Source organism: Brassica napus, chromosome C4, assembly GCF_020379485.1.
Source record: "Brassica napus cultivar Da-Ae chromosome C4, Da-Ae, whole genome shotgun sequence".
In the NCBI taxonomy this organism is placed as follows: Eukaryota; Viridiplantae; Streptophyta; class Magnoliopsida; order Brassicales; family Brassicaceae; genus Brassica; species Brassica napus.
In genome coordinates, this window is record NC_063447.1 from 39,381,197 (window position 1) to 39,401,487 (window position 20,291).

The 20,291-nt window shown below is 39.1% G+C and overlaps 3 protein-coding genes across 3 annotated transcripts; 1 reads left to right on the top strand and 2 right to left on the bottom strand.

Annotated features, from left to right (window-relative positions):
• Positions 1 to 899: 899 nt before the first annotated feature.
• On the bottom strand, positions 900 to 1,699 carry BNACNNG17190D. The gene has a single exon (XM_013836341.2). The coding sequence runs from the start codon at positions 1,202 to 1,204 to the stop codon at positions 1,025 to 1,027; it is 180 nt and encodes a 59-aa protein (XP_013691795.2). The 5' UTR covers positions 1,205 to 1,699; the 3' UTR covers positions 900 to 1,024.
• Positions 1,700 to 4,637: 2,938 nt separating this feature from the next.
• LOC125586067 (secreted RxLR effector protein 161-like) lies at positions 4,638 to 5,327 on the bottom strand. Its single transcript, XM_048755863.1, has one exon. The coding sequence runs from the start codon at positions 5,325 to 5,327 to the stop codon at positions 4,638 to 4,640; it is 690 nt and encodes a 229-aa protein (XP_048611820.1).
• Positions 5,328 to 16,211: 10,884 nt separating this feature from the next.
• Positions 16,212 to 17,917, top strand: LOC106394913 (peroxisomal membrane protein PMP22). Its single transcript, XM_013835457.3, has 7 exons — positions 16,212 to 16,431; positions 16,518 to 16,616; positions 16,697 to 16,798; positions 17,159 to 17,234; positions 17,310 to 17,380; positions 17,514 to 17,599; positions 17,699 to 17,917. Exons 1-7 carry the CDS (start codon positions 16,360 to 16,362, stop codon positions 17,748 to 17,750), a joined length of 558 nt encoding a protein of 185 aa, XP_013690911.1. The 5' UTR covers positions 16,212 to 16,359; the 3' UTR covers positions 17,751 to 17,917.
• The last annotated feature ends 2,374 nt before the right edge of the window (positions 17,918 to 20,291 follow it).

Consider the following 20,291-nt stretch of genomic DNA (forward strand, 5'->3'; position numbering starts at 1 on the left):
TTTGCTGGCTTACGTAATTATGACATTACACATTATAATATAATATTTAGACGACATAAAAAAGACACAAGTCTAAAAACATCTACATCAAAAGTTTCATTAGGTAGCTCATTTTTAAATAGTATCAAAAATTGGTAAAAGAACAAGAGAGGATTTTCATAATGGGATGATACTCATTAATATACTCACTTTGTAATTGCTTCAAATTTTCTTTTATAACTTTTCATTTAGATACATATCTAATAACGGGTAAAATTATTCATGGGGTATTCTCAGAATTGTGGCCAGTAATGATATTCTTAGAGCATCAGCAAATGAAAAATACTAATAGAAAAATGATAAATAGAGAGAGGGAAGACAAAGTTTATAACATACTCTCATTTAAAAACATGTTGTCATGTTTTAAGAACACCTCTTTCTTATTTGTCTCATTTTGATTGGTCACAAATAAAAACAAAATAAATAAAGTCATTATATAACTAAAATAATATTTTTGAGATCTTTGGATAAAAAAAATACCCATGCTGATGTTACTCTCACTCCAACTTTAGTTTATTTTATTCTTTTTAGTGTGTGACATATTGAGATAAAACCGAGCGATGAAAAAAATGCAACATAAACCACAGCCGGCTCTCTACAGGTAAACCCAATTATGCCTTTTGGCACAGAATCCTACTCTTTTTCAGTTTTTCTTTATATTTTAAAGTCTCAAAGCTCCGATTTTTTTTCTTAAAAAGGTCCACAGTTCACAAATTAATAAACATAGACTTCATATATGGTATAAAAAATTGATTATGCACATCCAAATATATTTTAAGTTAGAACTAGACGTTTAGAAGTATCAAATAGTAATATTGGAAAAATAAGTAGGAGAAAAGAGTAGAACAGAAAATTATATATTAACAAACTGCAAATCGATTTTTTTTTTTTTAATAAATGTAGAGACATAAACATATATTAATATTTATCTGATAAATACATACTACGTTACATCTTACATATGGTAATCACCACAAAGAGATTCTCACTTGCACGTAAAATGGAGATAGAGAAACACAAAGAGCAAGACAAGAGGAAACACCAAGATAAGTGGAGGAGATGGTGGAGCCACTGGTCCCATCATTAGCGGAACGAACAACAATATTATCGCAACGACCACAACAGCCATAATCGAACCCATTCCGATTCCATATTCATTCGCCATTTTTTGTCTTCTGATTCGGTATGTTGTAATTTGTCTTGTGTAAGTGTGTTCGTTTGTTTGTTGGACTATTTATAAAGATGTTCAGACATCTATTAACACTTGTGTCATTTGACCAAAAACGAGACACAATGTTTCGCGTATCGTTGCATCGCATGAGAACAAAGCCGTATGCACGTTAAAAATAACCACCACAAGCTTCAAAATGATGCGTTTTTGTCTTTGTTGTTTGCTGCCGCCATGCGTTTATTTGAAAACGCAGCGTTTTGCGTCGCAATTGATGTGGAAATGGAAATCTCAAATGATATTCCCCGCTTAAACTACCAAATCGAAGACAATCTAAAGTAGGCCTGGCCGTTCGGGTACCCGATGGTATTCGGGTCGGAATTTTCGGGTTTTCGGATTTTCGGGTTTACGCTTCTAGGTCCCATACTAAAATTTTATTAGTACGGGTCGGGTTCGGTTCAAAATTGTATTGCATCATAAAACCCATAAAGTAATCATATATCGTACGGATTCGGTTATATCGGTTCGGTTCGGATATAACCAAAGTAAAAAACAAATTTTTTGAAGTAAAACATAAAAAAAAACATCTAAATTAAATAAAAATTAATCTATCACATATAAAATTGATAAAATAACAATAAACAAATTATAAAATGCTTATTTATAACTAATTGTGTACTTAAAATATTTATTAGAATTTTAATATTTATTATTTTATATAATATTACCACAAATATTAAATTTAATAATTGGAATACTTATATATATTTCAAAATATTTATATTGACTATTAATTTCGGATTTCTCGGGTTACCCGTTCGGGTTCGGTTAATAACACTTCGGGTTCGGATATTTTTTGTACCACCCTACAATACCCTTTCGGGTATTTTTACGTTTCAGATCGAATAACGGGTCGGGTTTTTCGGTCCGGGTTCGGTTCGGATTTCGGGTTCCTGATTTTATGCCCAGGCCTAATCTAAAGTCTAAACCCATTTTGTGTTCTTGAGGTGACATTTACATTAAGTTACTCCCTTCGTTACTAAGTTGTTTCTTTTCTTCACAATCAAAAATCAAAAGGCCTTTTTTCCAAAATTCATAAATTATTTTGTTGATAATGTCGACTTCATCGACTCGCCGCAGGCGGAAATAAATAAACCTGGCGCTGGAGACAGGATACATCTTATGGAAATAAATCCTAGAGGTCTGTTACTTCATTTTCGATCTCTCGGAAAATCCAAATCCCATTCTCCAGAAATCATTATCAAGAAAATAGATAAACTTGATCTCTTGATTCCAAATCTGATTGTAAAATTGAGAAGATTGGGAAAATACTTTGGATAATGCTGGGCAGGCAATCAAGATGAGAGGGAACGAAGGAAGTAGCAATATTAATACTACTATATACCAAAGCAAGCTGCACAAGAAGCTTGCTTTTCTTGAAGTGAAGGTTAAGAAATCGTCGGATATCAAGAAGACAAAGGACATGCTGGAGTTGAATAACCAAGACTCATCTCATGTTATAGTCTATAACATACATCGGAAGATCACAAGCATTGAAAAGTCTCTAAGTCATGTTGTTGGAGGTTCAGATGAAGAGAAGAACAAAACTAAAAAAAAAACTACTTGAGTGGCGAAAGTAAGAACTATGGTTAAAGGGCTAAATAAGGAAGATCTGGAAAGCAAACTCTTTTCTTACCAGAGGTTGCTAAGGATCAGAACACATTTGAAAACAGTGTCACAAGTCTCAGAAGGACATGTTTCTGTTGAGTCTAACAAAGCTGAAAGCAGGAAAGGTTGAAGTGAAGCCCTCGGTTCCTGTTGAGGAGAATGCAAAATAGCTCTATTCTTTGCGTCACTTGACAAGGAAGTGGTCAGAATGTGACAGGAGGAATCGTCGTCAAAGGTAAATGATTCTTCAAAAGACGTCAATCTTACTTCCAACTTAGTTGAAATTCTCAGGGCGGACGAAGACCTCGAGGAAATTTATTAGGAAGAGAAAAGGGATGAGATGATGGAGAATGAATGCATGTATCAACTCAATGACATTGATCGCTTCCCTGTAAATAAGAGTTTTCAGTCAAAAAAGTAAAAGAAAAACTCAATGACATTGGATCCAAACATCTACTGGGGGATGGTTTGTATAAGAGGGCGAGGCAGTTATTCTCGCTCATGATGATTAGTATTACGATGTTGCTAATTGTGAGGTACTCTGCTTTCATTTTCAACGCTTTAACTTTGTTTATGAAACACATGTTCTGCCGTGGAACATTGATATTAAACTCTCACATTGAACACAACAATTCTTAAGTTGCCACATTGATGATGCTCAAACTTTTTTTTCTTGATTTAGATTGGTTTTCATCTTAAACTTGCGGAAATACTTTATAACTAAAACTGTATTTTCTAGCTTACATATTGTATGCAATACTCTAGGCCAGAGAATGAATGTATTGGGTGACTGAAAATTTGGTGCAGTCTTATCTTTTACATCAATGACCTGAATTTTTTTTCTTCTTTTCTCAGGTCAAATTTTTGCACCATCGTTCAGATATGATATCTCTCTAAATACTTTGAGAGATTGCTGGGTGGTTCGTGCACCGGGTGTAGATGGCAACTCAGGCAGATATGTTGTAGCTGCTTCTGCCGGGAATACGCTAGAGTCTCGATTTTGTTCATGAAAGAAAAAAATGCGCTCCACATACAGGACGGATCTTTGAGAGGTTCAAAGACTGCTCTTGCTGTTGTGACGGATGTGAGAAGAAAGAGATTAACAGATTGATAAATGATAAAGATAGACACATAAATTTAACGTGGTTAACGGTTACGTCCACGGGCAAAAATATATTTTATTGATGGAAGTTTTACATAAATCTGTCTACAAAAAAAACATATCAGATTAATCTCTGTTTCAGCTGCTACTTAGGTTTAGGGGAAACACAAAATATATATAATGGTCTCGTCTCCTAGAATCCCTAGCACTGATGGGCCTCAAACACTAAGGCCCAAACAGATTCGGATTACCTAGAGCATCAGAGTGCAGGATGCAGCTTTTCTGAAGTTGGCACTTCAGTGCTCTAGGTAACTCAGACTTCCCTACAACTCCAAAGTGTTGAAAACAGGTTTCTGAAGTGGGCACTTCAGCGTTGTTGGTGAAACGCAGATTCAAGGCATTACAAAAAATCTCCACCTTGACTTGAATCCTCCATAATTAGATGTACCATAATGCACTTCCTTGTGCTCAGAATACATATGTACCAGACTCTCTTTTTGCCTCAGATATTCCGTCGAACTCAGATGTCAGATGTCCCGTCGGACCAGATGCTCCTCAGAACCAGATGCTCTCCCGAGCCAGATGCCCTCTCTTGGGCCAGATGCTCTCCCGAGCCAGACACCCCTTAGGCAGATGCCCTCTCTTGGGCCAGATGCCCCTTTAACAGCTTGAGATATTCAGCAAATCAAGACAATGCTTGAACTTGCGATGAGGAACTGGCTTATTGAACATATCTGTAGGATTATCAGTTGTTCCTACCTTCTTCACTTCAATCCTCTTCTCATCTCTCAGAAAATGGTATCTTACATCGATATGTTTGGTTCTCTCATGATGAACCTGATCCTTGGCTAAATAGATAGCACTCAAGCTATCACATAACACAGTAGCCTGATCATGATGAATACCAAGATCACTGACCAATCCTCTCAACCATATCGCCTCTTTAGCAGCTTCAATCAATGCCATATACTCAGCCTTAGTAGTAGACAAAGTCACTGTCGACTGCAAAGTCGCCTTCCAGCTCACAACAAAACCACCCAAAGTAAATACGTAACCAATTATAGATCTTCTGCTGTCCACATCTCCTGCATAATCCGAATCAGAATACCCAATAACCAGTCTTGGATCCTTGTCTCCATAGACAAGACCAACATCAGATGTACCCTTAAGGTACCGGAAAATCCTCTTCACAGCGATCCAGTGCTCCTTTCGCGGCTGAACCATGAACCTACTCACAACACTGACTGCATGTGCAAGATCTGGTCTTGTACAAACCATAGCATACATCAGACTTCCTACAACGCTAGCATAAGGAACTCGTGACATATAATCGATTTCCCCTTCAGACATTTCATCACTCATGGTAGGATGAAAATTTGCAGCACATGTAGGCCTTTCGTGAAATCTGAAATCTCGTCAAAAACCTTGTCAATGTAGGCCTTTTGTGAGAAGGACAACTTTTTATTCGTCCTATCCCTAAATATTTCCATTCCTAAAATCTTCCTCGCAGCACCCAAATATTTCATCTCAAATTCAGAACTCAGTAGCTCTTTCGGCTTCTGAACATCACACTTATTTTCAGCAGCTATCAGCATGTCGTCTACATAAAACACCACGTAGATATACGACCCATCCTCCATCTTGCTCATGTAGACCCAACAGTCATAAGGACTCCTGTCATAGCCCAACTTGACCATATAGCTGTCAAACCTCCTGTACCACTGTCTAGGAGACTGCTTAAGTCCATACAACGACTTCCTCAACTTGCACACATGATCTTCTTTACCAGGAACAAGAAAACCCTCAGGCTGAGTCATATAGATCTCCCCCTCAAGCTCTCCATGAAGAAAAGCAGTCTTCACATCAAGTTGCTCCAGCTCCAGATCCTGACGTGCTACTATCGCTAATAACACTCTGATAGAAGTGTGTCTGACCACAGGTGAGAAGATCTCATTGTAGTCCACGCCTTCTCTTTGACTGAAACCTCTAGAAACAACTCAAGATTAATACTTAACTCCTTCTTCTGGTGACTGACCATCTTTTATCTTGTAAATCCACTTGCAAGTCACAATCTTTCTCCCAGGTGGTAGTGTGACCAGATCCCATGTGTGATTCTTTTCATGAGATTCCATCTCATCTCCCATTGCAACAAACCATTTCTTAGACACTTAGATTGAAATAGCTTCTCTGTAAGTGGATGGCTCGTAAGTATCCACTTCCTCTGCAACCTGTAGTGCATAACCCACCATATCTTCAAACCGATATCTTTCTGGTGGTCTGAAATCAACTCTCCTTGGCCTGTCTCTAGAAATACTGCGTTTTTCAGACCCAACACGTTGATTCCTTGAATTAGAAGACTCAGGCTGCTCATCAGACGTCGATCGCGTGATCTCTTCTTGAGGATCAATTGAACGATCTATGCGATCGCTTGATCTTGTGTCTGACGTGGCTTGATCGCTCCCTGACACTGGATCGGTCAATCCTGGATATTCCGACTGCACTTCCTGCAGCTCCACCTGCTTGTCAAATTTCTCCTGCTCTGCTTCTGAAATGGACTCAGCTAAAACTTTGAACATGGAACTCTCATCGAACAAAACGTTCCTGCTCATTACAACCCTTTTCTCATATAGAGATCAAACTTTGTATCCCTTGACACCATCTCCATAGCCCATAAACACTCCTTTCTTTGCTCTTGGTTCCAGCTTTACTTCATCAACATGATAGTAAACCGTGCAACCAAAGACTCTCATAATAGAGTAATCAGCAGACCTGCCTGACCAGATCTCATTAAGTATTCGACACTCGATCCCTGTATCCGGTCCCATATTGATCAGATAACAAACCGTATTCACTGCCCTAGCCCAAAACCTCTTTTCCAAACTAGCATTTGAAAGCATGCACCTCGCTCTCTTTAGCAATGTGTGGTTCATTCTCTCTGCTACACCATTCTGTTGTGGTGTATCTCTGAATGTAAGATGCCTAGCAATCCATGCATCCTTACAAAACTGATTGAACTCCGATGAACAAAATTCCATACCATTATCAGTACGAAGCCTCTTAATCTTCTTCCCATTTTGATTCTCCACCAGTATCTTCCACTCCTTAAAGCTGTTGAAAGCTTCACTTTTGTGCTTTATGAATGTTATCCAAGTCTTCCACGAATAGTCATCAATCATCGACACAAGATACATGTGACCCTTCAGCGACTCCACCTTGGAGGGACCGCAACAATCTGAATGGATGTAATCCAGCGTGCCTTTTGTCTTATGAACAACCTGAGGAAACTTCTTTCTATGCAGCTTCCCAAACACACAATGCTCACAAAAATCAAGACTCTTAGTCTTATGACCACAAAGAAGGTCCTGCTTCGACAGAATCTGCATCCCACGCTCACCCATATGTCCAAAACCTCATATGTCACAGCTTGTCCATATCTTCCTTGCGAACCTCTGGAGATGCGACATTTGCTAAACCTGAAACCGTAGAACCTTCCAGCAAATACAGAGTACCATGAATGAAAGCTCCGAAAATCACATATGAACCCCTGTAGACACTCATAACTCCATCTCCACCTGAATACTTGAAACCTCTGCTATCCAAAAGACTAACTGAGATCAAGTTCTTGGACATAGATGGAACATGTCTAACTCCAGTCAACGTGCATACTCTACCATCATGCGTCCTGAGCTTAATGGAACCGATTCCTGCAATACCGCAAGCAAAATCATTCGCCATCTAGATCTTGCCATCAGTCACTGCCTCATACTCTGAGAACCATTCTCTCCTTGGACACATATGATATGAAGTGCCTGTGTCTAGGACCCACCCATCTCTAGGATGTGTTTTTTCATGAGCAACCAGCGCAATATCTTCATCAGATTTAGCCTCATTCTCGGCTACCGCAGCGGAACCAGTCTGCTTCTTCTTCTTAGGACAATCAGATTTCCAATGTCCTTTCTCTTTGCAGTAATTGCAAATATCGGTTGGTTTAGGACCCTTTGAAAACGACTTTTTGTCTTTCGACTTCTTGCCCTTTCCAAAATTATTTCCACCACCTACAAACAACCCAAAAGCTTGGTCGTCTGTACCAGAACCATATGCCTTGTGTCGCAACTCCCTGCTGTGAAGTGCCGACCTGACTTCCTCCAGACTCACTGTATCCTTACTACCTATGAATGACTGAAAAAATTTCTCATAGGAATTAGGCAGTGACACCAACAAAATCAGTGTCGCATCCTCATCCTCCTCCTTAACATCAATATTCCTCAGATCCAACAAAATAGAATTTAGACTGTCAAGATGATCTTGAAGTTGTGTACCTTCCTGCATCCTCAGAGCGAAAAGGCGCTGTTTCAGAAGTAGCTTCTTAGTCAGAGACTTTGTCATGTATAGACTCTCTAACTTCAACCACAAATCAGCTGCAGCATCAACACCGGAAACTTAAATGATTATCTCATATGCCAGACACAACAAAATTGTTGAATACGCCTTCTCTTCAATAACCTCCATCTCAGTAGTAACAAGTTCAACCTTCTTCCCTGACAACGATGCCCAAAGACCTTGTTGCTTCAGCAACGCCTTCATCTTGATTTGCCAGAGACTGAAACGGTTCCTTCCAGTAAACTTGTCGATCTTCATATTCATCCCAAACATCTTCTCACCAGATTCAACCTGAGGCTCTGATACCAGTTTGTTGTGACGAATGTGAGAAGAAACATATTAACAAATTGATAAATGATAAAGATAGACACACAGATTTAACGTGGTTCACCCCAAACGGCTACGTCCACGGGCAAAAGAGATTTTATTGATGGAGGTTTTATAGATATCTGTCTACAAGAAGAACAAATCAGATTACTCACTGTTTAAGCTGCTACTTAGGTTTAGAGGAGGCACAAAATATATGTAGTGGTCTCTTGTCTCCTAGGAACCCTAGCACTGATGGGCCTCAAACACTAAGGCTCAAACAGATTCAGATTACCTAGAGCATCAAAGTGCAGGATGCAGCTTTTCTGAACTGGGCACTTCAACGCTCTAGGTAACTCAGACTTCCCTACAACTCCAAAGTGCTGAAAACATGTTTCTGAAGTGGGCACTTCAATGCTGTAGGTGAAACGCAGATTCAAGGCATTACAACACTTACTCCTCCATACAATAATACATCCCGTGGTAGGGCACTTTGGCTTGTTCATTGTTACAAGAAGCTCAACAATGGTGGTACAGACCATGCAGTCCTCTTATAGCGTCAACCACCAGTTTCCAAAGCATAGTCAAGGTTTTTGACGTATGAGACTGGAGGTGCAAAATAAAGGGAGGGCTCAGCTCAGAATTTTAATACTGCCCTGGATGAAAATTTAAATTTATAAATATTATGGCAACGATGAAGTTTTATGCATTAGTGATTCAGTTAACCCATCTGGCACCGGCCTTAATGTACAATGTGTATCATCTTGAGGAGATAGAGTATTTATGGGATGTACCGATCTGAAATCCTTCTGTTTAATCTAAGTTCGGTCAAACAATTACTCCCTCCGTTCTCGAAATTAAGATTTTTTATATTTTTTTCTTGTTCCACAAAGATAGATTTTCTATATTGTTAAGGTACTTTTTTATACTTTTGAGGAACATTAATTGAGAATATTTGAATTGATTAAATTTAATTGGTGAAAAGTTATTGGATAGTGTATAATAAAGTAAAAAATAAATTAAATTATAAATATTTATTAAATTCTTAATAAGCGTGCATACTCTAAAAAATTTTACTTTCGGGAACAGAGGGAGTATTTAATAAGAGTATGTTTGGTGAGTGTTTCTAGAAGACGTTTTATTAGAATTATTGGACGAGTTGCAAGAGTTTAGGTCTGAAAACGGGAAGAAAAAATTAATACTTTGGTCGGAACAGATGACCGGGAAGCTAAATCCTAGTTCTAGCCGCTTTAGTGCTGCGTGCTTGATTTCAGATGCTGCTCTTTGTGCTCCTCGTCTCTCTTTATACCCGGTGTCCCAAAATGCTTCTCGGACTTAACCTAGTTCGGCTGGCTGAAGATGGTTTGGGCGAGATACTATGGCCGAGGTGTCTTCTTTTTCCTGAGTTGGACCGGGAATCAATATCTATTGGACCTTGACTGGGGAGTATAACTCTCCTCCAACATCATCTGCTAAGAAATAACGTCTGATTCATCTCAATGATAGGATACAGGATGGAGGAGTACAAGTCGATGCTGAGGTGGCACCAAGAAGGACGTCAAGGCCACATAAGCTCAACCGAAAATATCTGCGCAATTAGATTTTAAGTAAGTTATTTGAATTTCAATAAGAAAACAAGTCAAAGCACTATGTTCTCCACCTTTCCCATTTTCCTTCAATGTAGGAGTCAATGACTCCACTTTCTTTTCAAGTGTTTGCTTCTGTTATTTGCTTCTTGTAATCTCTATTTAAAGAAATGAAAAAGACAAAAAGAGGTAGACTTTCCACCCAAAAACAACTTGTGTTCTTATTATTATTGATCAACATTGAGATCTCTTGGCAAGGGACCTATCAGTGGTTTCAGAGCTCGTAACTTTTTTTTCTCGTTGACGGGTATTCTTTAGAATCAACGCTCAACAGAAACTTCAACTTTTCTTTCTTTTGTTCATCACCCTTCCTCCACAATTCCGCCCCACACCACCAAAAACTCTACAAAAACCAAGGTCGTGGCTCAAAATCTTCGGAACGAGACCATGGCCAACAACCGCGAACGCCTTGAGGATCTCGAATCAAGCATGGGAATGGTCCAAGACGAACTCCTGAAACTGACGACCGGTATCAACGACAAGTTTCGGGGATTCGAAGACTCCATTCACCGAACCATTGCTGATTCACTCAAGGAAATGAGGGAGCTTGTCCTTGGCAACCGTGAAACAGGCTCCAGCGCACCTCAAGGAAACCCACGCCGTGACGAGGACCCACACCCACGACGAGACGACATTAACCCTTTCGCTCTAACACCCAATCCTCGCCGCAACTTGAAACTTGAACTTCCGAGGTTCAGTGATGGTGACCCAACGGAGTGGATCACAAAAGCCATACAGTACTTCGCATATCATGATATCACCGGTAATCAACGTGTGAGCTTTGCCGCTTACCACCTAACGGAGGAAGCCAATGAGTGGTGGCAGGCAACAGTCAAAGCTCTAGGAGTCGACCTGCATCTCATTACATGGGAGACATTCGAGAGCGAAATATTGACTCGATTTGGTCCCACCCGAAGTACAAACTTCCATGAGGAGTTATCTAAAATCCGTCAGACAGGTACATTCCGCGAGTACCAACGAGCTTTCAAGAGGTTACGCAACAAAGTCTCGAATTGGTCAGAGGAGGCACTCGTTGGGACTTTCCTCGGGGGGTTACACTCCAGTATTGCCGATGATGTCCGGATGTTTCAGCCAAAGACATTACAGGAGATCATCAATCTTGCCAGAATGAAAGATGACCAACTACAAAAACAAAAACGGAGCTTCACACCTCGCAACTACTTGAGCAACTCCAATTCCCAGTCTAGGGCCATGACTCCAACGCCACAACAACAGCGCCCTACACAGACTCCAAAAAAGCTCACTTGAGAGGAGATGAAGAGGAAGCGGAGTCTTGGTCTCTGCTTCAGTTGCGACGACAAATACACTCCCGGAAACAAATGCGTCAACCCACAAATCTTCATCATGGAGAGCACCAAAGATGATGGCGAGGAAGACGAAATTGATGAGGAGGACGATACACCCGAAATCACCCTCAATGCCCTTACCGGTTGGGATTCACCCACAACGATGCGTCTTCACCGTCATCAACCGTCAGAGCCTCCACGCACTCGTCGATAGTGGCTCCACTCACAACTTCATCAGCGAGAAGGTGGCTCGTGCACTCCGGTTAGTCGAAACGCCGACAAAATCTTTTACTGTTCGTGTGGCCAACAGAGAACCATTACGGTGCCGTCGACAGTTCACTGACGTCAACATTCAGCTCGGCGGAGCTCATTTTCAAATCAATTTGTACTCCCTTCCTTTTGTGGGCCTCGATTTGGTCTTGGGCATTCAATGGTTACAAAACCTCGGCCCAATACTCACCGATTGGAAGGCCCAAACTCTGCAATTCGACTGGGCAGGCCACACACATGTTCTTACTGGGCTTACCAAATCAAAAATTCAGCCCACCACGAAAGAGGATGTCGCAAAGCAATTACGACAAGGCAATTTCCTTCTTGCGATTTTCTCACCGGAGGCGACACCAGACTTGAAGGAGCTGAACGACGACATCCGTCTCCTCCTCACTGAATTCGATGGGATCTTTTCACCACCGGATGGTCTTCCTCTGCAACGCGAGATTGAACACCACATCACGCTTAAGGAAGGTACGAACCCGGTTAATGTTCGTCCTTATCGTTACGCTTACTTTCAGAAAGATGAGATCGAGAAACAGGTCACAGAAATGCTCAATGCCGGAATCATACAGACGAGCTCTAGCCCTTTCTCTTCTCCGGTACTGCTCGTGAAAAAGAAAGATGGATCGTGGCGATTCTGCACTGACTACAGGGCACTCAACTCAGCCACCATCAAAGATCGTTTTCCGATCCCCACCGTCGAGGATATGCTCGATGAACTACACGGCTCTGCATTCTTCACCAAACTCGACCTTACCGCTGGGTTCCTTCATGTCAGGATGCACCCTTCTGATATTCACAAAACCGCTTTCAGGACACATCACCGACATTTCGAGTATCTCGTCATGCCATTTGGTCTTTGCAATGCACCCTCGACGTTCCAGGCCCTCATGAACGATATCTTCAGGCCGTTTATGCGAACGTTTGTGCTCGTATTCTTCGACGACATACTCATCTACAGTCCAACTTGGGAGCTACACTTACAACATGTCCGAGAAGTCTTCACCACGATACAGCATCATCAACAGTCTGTGAAGTTCAAAAAGTGTGAATTTGGTAAAAGGGAGCTTGAGTACTTGGGCCACATCATCTCCAACACTGGTGTTATTGTCGATCAGTCCAAAGTGAGCGCAATGACAGCATGGCCGGTCCCCACTACAGTCACCGAGCTTCGCGGTTTCCTCGGCCTCACTGGATACTATCGCAAGTTCGTCCACAATTACAGTTTGATCGCTAGGCCTTTGACTAACCTATTACGCAAAGGGAAATTTGTTTGGGATTGTGCTGCAGATCAGGCCTTCAACAACCTCAAAACCGCCATGACGTCAACACCAACGCTCGCATTGCCTGACTTCTCCAAGCCCTTTGTCATTGAAACTGACGCTTCAGGTGATGGCATTGGAGCAGTCCTATCCCAGAAGGGCCAACCTATTGCCTTCATGAGCCGGTCTCTTGGAGCACTGAAGAAGGCTTGGTCGACATATGCACGTGAGATGCTTGCAATAATAGTGGCTATCCGCACATGGCGTCCTTATCTACTGGGGCGCAAGTTCACCATTCAAACCGACCAACACAGCTTGCGTTATATGTTGGAGCAAAGAATCCTCACCCCCGAGCAACAAAAATGGATGGCAAAACTTGTTGGGTATGATTATGATATCGTTTACAAACCAGGAAAAACCAACTCCGCAGCTGATGCTCTTTCACGGGTCCCTGAGAGTTCTCTTCTCGCAACAATCTCAGTTCCCCACTCCTCCTTGTGGACTGACCTCCGCGACTTGGCTTCAAAGGACCCCTACCTCCAACGCATAGGAGTCGCAGCAACAGCGAACCCTGGCCGCCCTTACTCCTGGCGTGATGGGCTCGTCTGCTACAATAATCACGTTGTGATTCCACCAACATCACCTCTTGTCCAGCAACTGCTTCACGAGCATCACGACACAACGTTGGGAGGCCACTCAGGTGTTCTTCGAACCTTTAAACGCCTATCTCACCACTTCTATTGGCCGTTGATGCACAGATCAGTCGCCGACTATATCTCGCGTTGTGATACTTGCCAACGGGCCAAGTCTCAGACCATGTCTCCGGCCGGTCTACTTCAACCCTTGCCTATTCCTGAGCAGGTTTGGGAAGATATCTCCATGGACTTTGTCGATGGGTTACCTCGGTCCGGTGCTTTCACGTCAATCTTGGTCATTGTCGATCGTCTCAGCAAATTTTCTCACCTTGTCGCTTTGTCTCACCCGTACACAGCCTCCACCGTTTCCGCCAAGTTCATCGAGACAGTGGTCAAACTCCATGGTCTGCCTCGTTCCATCCTTAGTTACCGCGATCCGATCTTCCTCAGCCACTTCTGGAAGGAGTTGTGGCGACTTTCAGGAACCACTTTACGTATGTCCACCACCTACCATCCACAAACAGACGGCCAGACAGAGGTCGTCAACATATGCATTGAGCAGTTCCTCCGTTGTTTTGTACAGCAACGACCGAAGCAATGGAGTTCTTTTCTTCCTTGGGCTCAATATTGGTACAACACCACATTCCATTCCAGCACAAACACAACCCCATTTCAAGCTCTCTATGGACGCACTCCGCCTGCAATTCCAAGGTATGAAATTGGTTCTACACTAGTTGGTGAGCTTGATGAGCAGTTACACAACAGAGACGAGCTATTCAACGAACTCAAACAGCACCTGGAGACATCAAACAATCGCATGAAGCAGCAGGCAGATACGAGTCGCCGAGATGTGGAATACAATGTAGGTGATTGGGTCTACCTACGCCTCCAACCTTACCACCAGATGACAGTTCTCCGATGTTCTTCCCAGAAACTGGCCAATCATTACTAGTAACGGCCCCTTTCAGATCGAGTCACGAGTGGGTAAGGTAGCCTACAAGCTTACGTTACCAGCAACCGCAAGAATTCACCCAGTCTTTCAAGTTTCCTTGTTGAAGAAGAGAGTTGGAAACGATGATCCTGTCTCCATTCAGCTACCGCCATTGAAGGAGTCTGGTACACTACGCCTTGTTCCGTTCAAGATACTGAAAAAGCGTGAGGTCCGCAAAGACGCAGCCACTCTAATCGAGCTACTAGTTCATTGGACAGACTTGCCTGTTGAGGAAGCAACTTGGGAGGAGCAAGACCAGTTCATCGCCAGCTTTCCAATGTTTCAGCTGAACCTTGAGGACAAGGTTCTTTCCGAGGAGGAGAGTGATGATATGATACAAGATGGAGGAGTACAAGTCGATGCTGAGGTGGCACCAAGAAGGACGTCAAGGCCACATAAGCTCAACCGAAAATATCTGCACAATTAGATTTTAAGTAAGTTATTTAAATTTCGATAAGAGAACAAGTCAAAGCACTATGTTCTCCACCTTTCCCATTTTCCAGCAATGTAGGAGTCAATGACTCCACTTTCCTTTCATGTGTTTGCTTCTGTTATTTGCTTCTTGTAATCTCTATTTAAAGAAATGAAAAAGACAAAAAGAGATAAACTTTCTACCCAAAAACAACTTGTTTTCTTATTATTATTGATCAACATTGAGATCTCTTGGCAAGGGACCAATCACCAAGTACAGCAATTCTCCTCATGGAAGCAGTGTCTTGTACAGTTTACCTGAATCAAACACTCACTGGCACCATTCTGCAATAAAACCCAAGCCTGGTGAAATTCAAACTTTGTCATGGCTACTTCTGGTATGGGACTTTTCGTGTTTGATACTGTTAAAGAAGAGACCTTGCAACAGCAAAAAAAATCTGGTATGGCCAATTAACCTTATGCTGTGTTAAAGACAAAAATCTACAAAACTACGGCTCTTCTGAATTCTCTTGTTGTTTGCTTTCTTCTTACTGGACTTGAGTTTCTACATATATGTTGTGGTGTTTTGATAAATGTCACAGGTTTCTGGTTAGTCAGATGATTTGTAGGTTAATAAGATCCGATGAAGTCAAAGATATGACCAGGATGGCCTAGTGAGTAGTGAGAGAGATGCATCAAAAAGCAAGTAGGCAAGTCGCACCATAATCTCATAATTAGGTAGATCAATTATTTTGGAGTGTACAATAATAACAAAATCTTCAAATAGACATGAACGACAATGACGCATGTTTTATGAATAGACAGACAATAGTTCTGTTAAGTATATGTCATCCAATCTAACTTGTCTGTAAGAACAAAACAGGCAATCAGATAACTACATGACAACTTGTGGACTAACACAAGAAATATGAGAGATGCATGTGCCAAAAAATATTCCTGATTTAGGTGTTAGTTTATTTGTTTTGATATCCCATAAGTGAATCTCCACCTAACCCTTAAATATATTTGTTTTTGTTTAAATGAAGGCAACTAAAACATGATTAATTTCTTGTAATCAAATCTGGATCTCCTCCTAGTCTTCTTGTTCCTCAGCTTTTCCTAGCTATCTTCTTCTACCTCTTTTTTGCGTTTTGACAATAATCTTCGGGCCATGTCTGATTATGCCAAAGACGCATGGCGGAAGTATCTGATTCAGCTCCAAGCTCACCCTTTACGAACCAAGGTCCTCACTTTTAAAAAACAATCAAAGATAAAGTTTTGTGTTTTTAGCTTTTCAACTCCTTGTTTGTTTGGTTTTTTGTGGGTCAGGCGATCACAGCTGGAGTTTTGGCAGGTTGCAGTGATGCCATAGCTCAGAAGATCGCTGGAGTTAAAAAGATTCAGTTCCGTAGATTGCTTCTCCTTATGGTTCGTTCCTACTCTCTTCTCCTCCTATGATTTCAACACCTTTTTCTTGTTTCTGAAAGTGATGATCATCATCTGTGTAGTTGTATGGGTTATGTTATGGTGGGCCATTTGCTCACTACTTCCACAAATTGATGGATGCTCTTTTCAAAGGCAAGAAGGACAACACAACTGTAGCCAAAAAGGTTTTTCCTTTCGCTTTCAAATGTTTTGTTCTCCTTCAGTACCAAACAAGCCTCCTCTTCTTCAATGCATTTCTTTTCATTAATAAATGGTGTGGTAACATACCTTCCTTTGGATGAATCTGATCATATGGGCACAAAGTTTATGTAAATGTTATTCTTCAATGCTTCTTCCTTAGTTGATGTTGAGATATATGTGGATGTTCTGAAACCTTTTTTGCTGCATTATGAAGTTGAATGTGCTTGGAACTCTGAATTAGAGCTAGAAAGTCACCTCTTTTAGTTAAAACTTACTTGTATTCTAAGAGTACCACTTGCATCTCATGAACTTTATCATTTCTTAAGAAACAATTGTTGGAGCAGGTTTTGCTGGAACAACTTACATCCTCTCCTTGGAACAACTTTCTTTTCATGTCTTACTATGGTTTAGTAGTTGAAGGTACAGTTACAATTCAATCCCTTTTTGTTTTTCTCTTTATAGTGGGAGTAAAATCCTTGCAATGTTTTTTAACAGGGAGGCCATGGAAGCTAGTGAAGCATAAAGTTGGGAAAGACTTCTCTACCATACAGTTTACAGCCTGGAAGGTAAAAGAAAACATAGTAACTTTTATATTTCAGTTACAAAACCTGAAAACATATACATTAATGTTGCATTTTGACATTGCTGTTCAATTTGGTAGTTCTGATTTTTTTTAAACATTTTGTATGTAACACAAAGTTCTGGCCTATTGTGGGATGGATTAATTATCAGTATGTACCTCTGCAATTCCGCGTCTTGTTCGGGAGCTTCATCGCCTCCTGCTGGTAAACAAATCTCTAATCTTTCTTTCACGTTTTGCTATTAACTTTCATGCCAAACTGATTTTCCTATAACATCCTAATCTCTTGGATATATACATTTAGGAGCATTTTCTTGAACCTGAAAGCGCGATCTGCAGTGATCAAGAACGCATAGAAACCTTAATCTGGAAGAACACAAGCATGTATGTTATGTATATTCAAATGCAATTCCTCTTTTTCCAAAAAAACAATTCTCTAGCCCTCTAAGTATACAACAAGAGAAGAAGCCACTCGTTGATTGCTTAAAGTAAAGACTGTTTTGGTTTATTATATGTCAAGAGAAAATAAGAACTAAATATGATGTTAACAACTAGTAGTAGTAAGAAAGAGGATACGGCAGAGGAGACATGAATTAGGAACCTTAGACCGTCAAAATTAATGGAGATTGTTGAATCTGAGTTTGGTCGGCTCAAAGGAAGTGAACAAAACTCAATTGTAGAATATTTCAAAGGTGTTTATATTCAGCTGAGATTGTTGATACATATTGAATGTTACTAGCAAAAGTTTTTCCAGATTACACTCAGTGGAGTCTCCTCTAATACACATCCCGTGGAGTTATTACCGAATCAGGCTGACTCACATCATTGATATTACAGTTCTTTTGTTTTGTCTGCTCTTGTAGAATCTTCTACACCCATTTTACCAGAACCTTTGGTCCATGGATATCGCTCTAAGAAGCAATTTTACCAATGCATTTCAAGGATGTTGCCCTCATCACAGAATGGTGCGCAGCAATGCAACACAGATCAAGGCTCTAGAGGAAAACTACAGATGTGACATCACTGGTCTTCCTCCTGGAAAGAAAGCTATTAGTAGAAAACTTAAATTCAATTCTGATGGAATACTTGAGCGCCACAAAACTCGTTTAGTGGTTCGTTGAAATCACCGGAAAGAAGGTACATATCTCAGTGAAACATTCGCTTCAGTTGCTAAAAGATCACCAATGTGCATACCACTAACTTAAGTAGGGATACTGGGATTAAGATCTTAATATACTCTCTCTGTTTCAATGAGATGTATGTTTTAATTTTTTTTTATATATATTAAGAAAACATATAAAAATTTGATTACCAATAGTATTTTAATACACGCAACCAAGTTTTTTTGAAGTTTTTTTTATAATTTACCATTAATTAATACGTTGAAAATGTTTAGAAAATATCTTTTTGAATTTTTTTTTCTAAAACGTGGATCTTTTCGAAACGAAGGGACTATATTAGTAATATCTTCGAGATACAATTTAGATACTAGATTTATCGTATTAGAAAATACTGCAATATATATATATATATATATATATATATATATATATTATGTTGTACATTTACTCAAAAATACACTTGATTTCAAAGAGTCGAGAAAAGCAGCCAATAAAATTTCAATTAATTTAGGAGTAAAACAAGTTTTGGCTGAGAATTAACCACAACACAGTTATTAAAATGATGAGTCGACATGTATTGTTACTTATTGACATCATTTGTTTTCAATCCATACAAAAAGTTCGTATTGTAAGAATTTATACTATTATTTATGAAGTGATTTAACTTATTTGTCACGATTTCCATGATTTTAAGTAATTTTTTTTATTTGTCATGTTTTAATTAGATTTAAGCTGAGTCATTAATTTATTAATAGTTTTTAGTTTAATCCATAATTTATTAATTTAAATAATATAACTATAAAATATGTAATTAGATATATAATTATTTTTATTTTTCTTATTTGTCATGTTTTCTATGATTTTAGTCAATTTTGCTTATGTATCATGTTTTTATTAGGTTTTACCTTAGTCCTTGATTTATTAATAATTTTTAGTTGAATCACTAATTTATTAATTTTTTAAAAATATCCATAATGAATTTATATATAATTAAAAACGAATTTTGATTTAATAATATTTAAATCTATATGTTATATTAAAATTCATATTTTCTTATTTGTCATATTTTATTAGGTTTTAAGTTTTTATATAGATCATTTATTTATTATTAATTTTTAACTGAGTATTTATTAATTTTCACAAAACCCGTAATGAATTTTATATATAATAAGTCACGAATTTTATTTTAATAATATTAAATTTATATGTTATATTAAATAATTAATTATAAAATAATATAATAAAATTGTGAAAATATATTTAAAAATTAAGAGAATTCTTATATATATTGTGTTGCTATCTGAAAATAATATTTTTTTTATTATAAAGTTAAAAAATTAAGATATAAAACAATTTATAATTAAATATCAGTGAAACAAAAATATTTATATAAATATATTTTCTAAACTATTTCTAATATACGAGTGTTTTAGAACTTTTAACACAATAATAAGTACATAGTTTGATGAACGTTTTTTTGACATATATAAATAATTTGATGTTTAAATTTAACTATTTAAAATCATAAATAATAACTTAACTTGTGCATAAGTTCAAAACAAATTTTTTTGCTTTTATTTTAAACAGTTTAAGTTTAATATGTGAAACACTATAGCTTCAGTTGGTGACCACTAGAAGAATGAAAAAAATGAACAAAATAAAAAATAAAATTTCATTTGAGGAATTGAAAAAAAAATATGAATTTTTGTTCAATTTGTTCCTTATCAAAATTGCATAGGGAAATTTTTTTCTTATAAATTCATTCTTACATGGGAA

Coding starts and splice junctions, on each gene's coding strand:
- BNACNNG17190D (XM_013836341.2), bottom strand. CDS start 1,204: ATGGCGAATGAATATGGAATCGGAATGGGTTCGATTATGGCTGTTGTG.
- LOC125586067 (XM_048755863.1), bottom strand. CDS start 5,327: ATGTCTGAAGGGGAAATCGATTATATGTCACGAGTTCCTTATGCTAGC.
- LOC106394913 (XM_013835457.3), top strand. CDS start 16,360: ATGTCTGATTATGCCAAAGACGCATGGCGGAAGTATCTGATTCAGCTC. Junction 16,432..16,517: donor CTCACCCTTTACGAACCAAG/GTCCTCACTTTT, acceptor TTTGTGGGTCAG/GCGATCACAGCTGGAGTTTT. Junction 16,799..17,158: donor ACACAACTGTAGCCAAAAAG/GTTTTTCCTTTC, acceptor TTGTTGGAGCAG/GTTTTGCTGGAACAACTTAC.